The 4,506-nt window shown below is 42.6% G+C and overlaps 1 gene segment (V, D, J or C); it reads left to right on the forward strand.

Annotated features, from left to right (window-relative positions):
• Positions 1–380: 380 nt before the first annotated feature.
• Positions 381–903, forward strand: LOC101585580. The segment is given in 2 exon segments: positions 381–429; positions 536–903. Coding segments are annotated over 2 exon segments (417 nt in total).
• The last annotated feature ends 3,603 nt before the right edge of the window (positions 904–4,506 follow it).

The following is a 4,506-nucleotide window of genomic DNA, read 5'->3' on the forward strand; positions in this document are numbered from 1 at the left end:
TATCCCCAGGCACACAGTGCTCTGGCAGAAGGTGGATCATCTGCCCTGCTCTACTTCCATCCTCCAGGACAGCAAGAACAGGGACAACCCTGTCTGCAGCAAAGGGAACATGTCTGACTTGACTTTCTGCAAGCACAGGCATCGCTGGAAGCTTTGCATCTGACAGCCTGGTCCTAAGTGGCTAAGACCCCTCAAAGGTGCAGATGCGGAAGCAAAAGAGGCCCAGGTGCTGTCCATCACAGCTTGGCTCCCTGTGTGTTCTCAGCTCTGAGTCCTCCCATCAGGGTCAGAACCTGGGGAGGAAATGCAAATCTCTTTGAGCTCCTCTACTGCTGGGTTGAAAAGCCCAGCAAGGTCTGGCTCAGGACTCCTGTGTCACCATGGACAGGCTCCTTTCCTTTCTGCTGCTGGCGCTTACAGTCCCTGCATGTGAGTGCCTGGGCCTTGTGAGGCCTTTATGAGACAGGGCCTCAGGGATCCAAAGGCTCCTGTCTTTTCCTGAACTAATTTAAATTTCTTCTGTGTTTCTCCACAGGGGTCATGTCCCAGATTACCCTGAAGGAATCTGGCCCTGGGATTCTGCGACCAAACGAGACTCTCAGGCTGACCTGCTCCTTCTCTGGCTTCTCACTGAGCACAAGTAGTATGGGTGTAGACTGGATCCGTCAGGCCCCAGGGAAGGGGCTAGAGTGGCTGGCAAACATTTGGTGGAATGATAATAAGTACTACAGCCCAGCCCTGAAGAGCCGGCTCTCCATCTCCAAGGACACCTCCAACAACCAGGTGTTCCTCACGATGAGCAGTGTGGACCCTGCTGACACAGCCACGTATTATTGTGCAAAAGCACAGAGGCTCAGCCTCAGGATCCTCCTGTACAAGATCTCTCTTCGATACTCTCCCTAGTCTGTAAATCAGGAAGTGTGCAGAGTGTCCCCATCCTGTCAGCCTCTAGGGATCACCTCCTCCTCAGAGCATGGGGCCCTGTTTTCCTATTACATTTTATACTCTATATAACTTGAACTTCTTAGCTGCTCATGCAAGAGAAGCGGTATTTTCTATTTGCAAATGCATGGTTAAGGTTGGCTGACACCTAGGCTATCAGGTGTTACCGATAGGTAAACAAATAGAAGCAGAGTACAAATCACTACAACATAGTGCAGTAAAGATTAGGCTTCAGAGTGAGGGAGATAGTTCACAAGCATAGGTACCTGTGTGGCAAGCACAACATCCTGACTTTGGTCCCTGATACAAAAAAAAAATGCACTGCAGGATTTGAAACTCAACAAGTACAGGCATCAAATCTCCTGCTGTTGTATTCCAGACCTGAAATATGTCCTAAAACTCACATGTTTGTCAGACATAGGCCCTAGAGTAGGGACTGGATCGTGTGATCAGCAATGTCTTCATCGAGTTCTCCTTTGATGTGCTCTTAGCTGAATGGGCTACTAGAAATCTTGCCCTCCTCTGAGAGAGCAGGTCATGAGATGTGGCCTTGGGGATTATATCTTATTTCCACCTTTTCTCTCCTACTCATCTTCCAATTTCTCCTTGTCCTCTTACTCATCCTTCTCCTACACCCCCTCTTCATTCGCTGTCCTCCCCCTTCCACCTCTTTGTCCTCCTTCTGTTTCTCTTCCATGTAGCTCTTCTTTGCCCAATGCTCCCCCTCCCATGTGTTCTGCCTCCCCACCGGCCCATAGCTATGGAGACAGCTGAACATGGACTGAGCTTCAGAAACTCTGAGCCCACATACACTTTTTCCTTTCATATGGGTTTTCTCAGGTCCTATTTGCTAAGGAAGGTAAGCAGTTATACACTCATCTAGGCTTTAACAAACAAAACCTGTAATATTGCTTTAACTATAAAAATACTAATCAAACGCTTATGAATAACAAAATTTCTGATATAATAAGACATCTTCCCCACAACAGTACATGTTTATGCCTCACGATCTGAATAACTCATTTGAGTACAATGTGCAATAGAAAAACCATTGTTGAATTTCTATTATTTCATTTGCTGAAATTCTGTAGTGTTTCTTTTTTCTGTCCTATATTTTATTTTCTCTAAAAAAATGAAGAAAGAAACAATGAGTCACACATAAGTCAGAGGCATGAAGCCTGAAAGAGAAATTATAATCGTAATATCATGCACATTTCCTTAATTGCATTATCAATTTGTAAAATAAAGGCAAATAAACAAATAAATATATAGATAAGAATTTTCCCTCCAAGTTAGCATGAAACAGTTCAGCCCGTGGCTCCGTGAGTCCCTCCTGTCTGGTGCCTCCACTTCCTCAGCATGACCTGCACTGCGGGAGATGACCTAATCTGGGGACCTCTCACTGCCGATGTTCATGGAATCTGTGCTCCTGCTCTAGGCACCAGGGACAGTTCAGAGCCTTCTTTCTTCTCACATCTCTTCATTTCTTCTCCTCTTGGAGTTCACTGACTCCTACTGTGCACCAGCATAATTCCAAAACCTATGCACTTGGTGTTGTCTTCCTATGTAAATTTACCCTCAGGTTTCATCTATAGGCAGTTCATTTATTCTTTTCTTGTGACAGCTGTGTGAAAACTGGCTGTGATCAGTTTGTCAAGATTGTGTCATTTCTATTGTTTTCATTTTGCTTCTACAATTCCTGTTTTGTTCTTTCATTTTTAAAGTTCGCACTATCTCATCATGAGCTGATGAATGCAGATCTAGTGGTAAGATAACAGTGCTTTTAACAATTTGTGTTCATGGCTGAACTTAGGCTAACTTAGGCTGTAAGAATGTATTTTTACTTTATTTATTTGGTACAGGGTCTCACTATGCAGCTCAGACTCGTATTGATTGTTCTGTTTTCAGCCTTCTAGTGCTGGGATTACAGGTGTGAGCCACCAAACCCAGACTCATGGGTGGCTTCATGGGCCTGGGGGAAGGGCCATCATGGCATGTGGTGCCAGGGCTCGAACTCCTGTCCCTGTGCATGCCTAGGGAGGGTCTTAGTCCACTGAGCTGTCTCGCTGACCCTCTTGCTGTTAGAATTTTTTGTTTATCTTTGGTACTTCAGCATATTAACCTATCCAGATATTATGTTTTATCTACTTTTGCTTCTCTTATCAATAGTACTGGACCTTGTACATGTAGCAAACATGGTCTGTCACTGAGCAGGACCATCAAACCTCAAACATTCATTGTTAATTAATATGCAACAAATGAACACTTTCATGAGTTTCTCTGTGATATTGTGGTACATATGTCATTGCTGTATCGATGAACTTGGAGCCCTTATGTATTCATCTTTTGTAGACTTAGCCATAGCTCTGTAGTAAGAACACTGACAACCTGTTCTTCCCTCCATGTATGCTGTAAGTATGTAGGGATTATCTTGCACAACATGCTAACCTCTCACCGAAACTTTGCATGAAAGAATGCTGGGAATAACACCCTCTATTTACTTTGTCTCCATTCTTGTTCTCAACATTCCAGGTTCTCCAACTTTCACACAAGCCCTTTCTTCTGTCCAGCAGTTTCTCATACTTTTTCTACAAGATGAGCGATGATATTAGACACATAGAAGTGACCTCCTGGAGGATGTGTTTTTCCGTGCCTGCCTTTCATTCACATAACATTAATGTCTGCTAGTCTGTGGGTCTGCTTTCTTTCAGTATAACAAATCCATGTAATAATTTACTGAAAAATGGAAAAGATTGTTTTATCTCATTCTTTTACAGCTTCAAGCCTATCCTCAGGGGTAGCCAGCATTTCAGCCCTTGGCTTCCCTTTGGTCCTAGATCCCTGTTTGTTCCTATAGAAAGCATCTAATCCTTCTTCCAAGAATGTTATATGACTTTCCCACATTCCCATGCAGCTCAGGCTGTAGCTGTCCTGCAAAAGTGTTGCCTAATGCTCTTCTGCAGAGTGACAGATATAGTAAATCCAGGTGAAGTACTCTGTTGCCGTTAGATGACATCTTACAATTAAGTCTTCTGGTGATGGCATTGTGAATATATTGAGGTAGGTTAGATAGTACAGCCACGCAGGGAAACAGATGCCCCCCAAATGATGGAAGGTTACTCTATACTTGAAAACGTCATAAAAAGCCAAAAAAGGAAATATTTCAAATGCACAAATAAATGATTCAACTTAAAGTAGCAAAAAACTAAGAACATTTTTCAAAACACAAGTTAGTAGAAAAAATATTGAAGAGAAAACATTAGAAGAAAAGATGCACATGAAATATTTCAAAATTAAAATGACAAGTAAGTTTTAGAAAACGTGTATAGAAAGAGTTATACTGAAGCTTTGAAACAGTGATAAACTAGAGAAAGCAGTTTGTAACAGTGGGTTGGGCAACATTTTTTTGCTCTAGACTCTAAAATAACTGGCAACAAATGCCAAAATACTCAAATAGTAATCCTTCCAAGTGAAGAGCACCTGCACAAGAAGAGACAATAACCCAGTTAAAAAGGTTACCTATCACACACTAGAAAATATTTCCATCTGATAAAAACTTACATA

This window comes from Octodon degus, unplaced genomic scaffold, assembly GCF_000260255.1.
Source record: "Octodon degus isolate 3935 unplaced genomic scaffold, OctDeg1.0 scaffold00284, whole genome shotgun sequence".
NCBI classification, from domain to species: Eukaryota; Metazoa; Chordata; class Mammalia; order Rodentia; family Octodontidae; genus Octodon; species Octodon degus.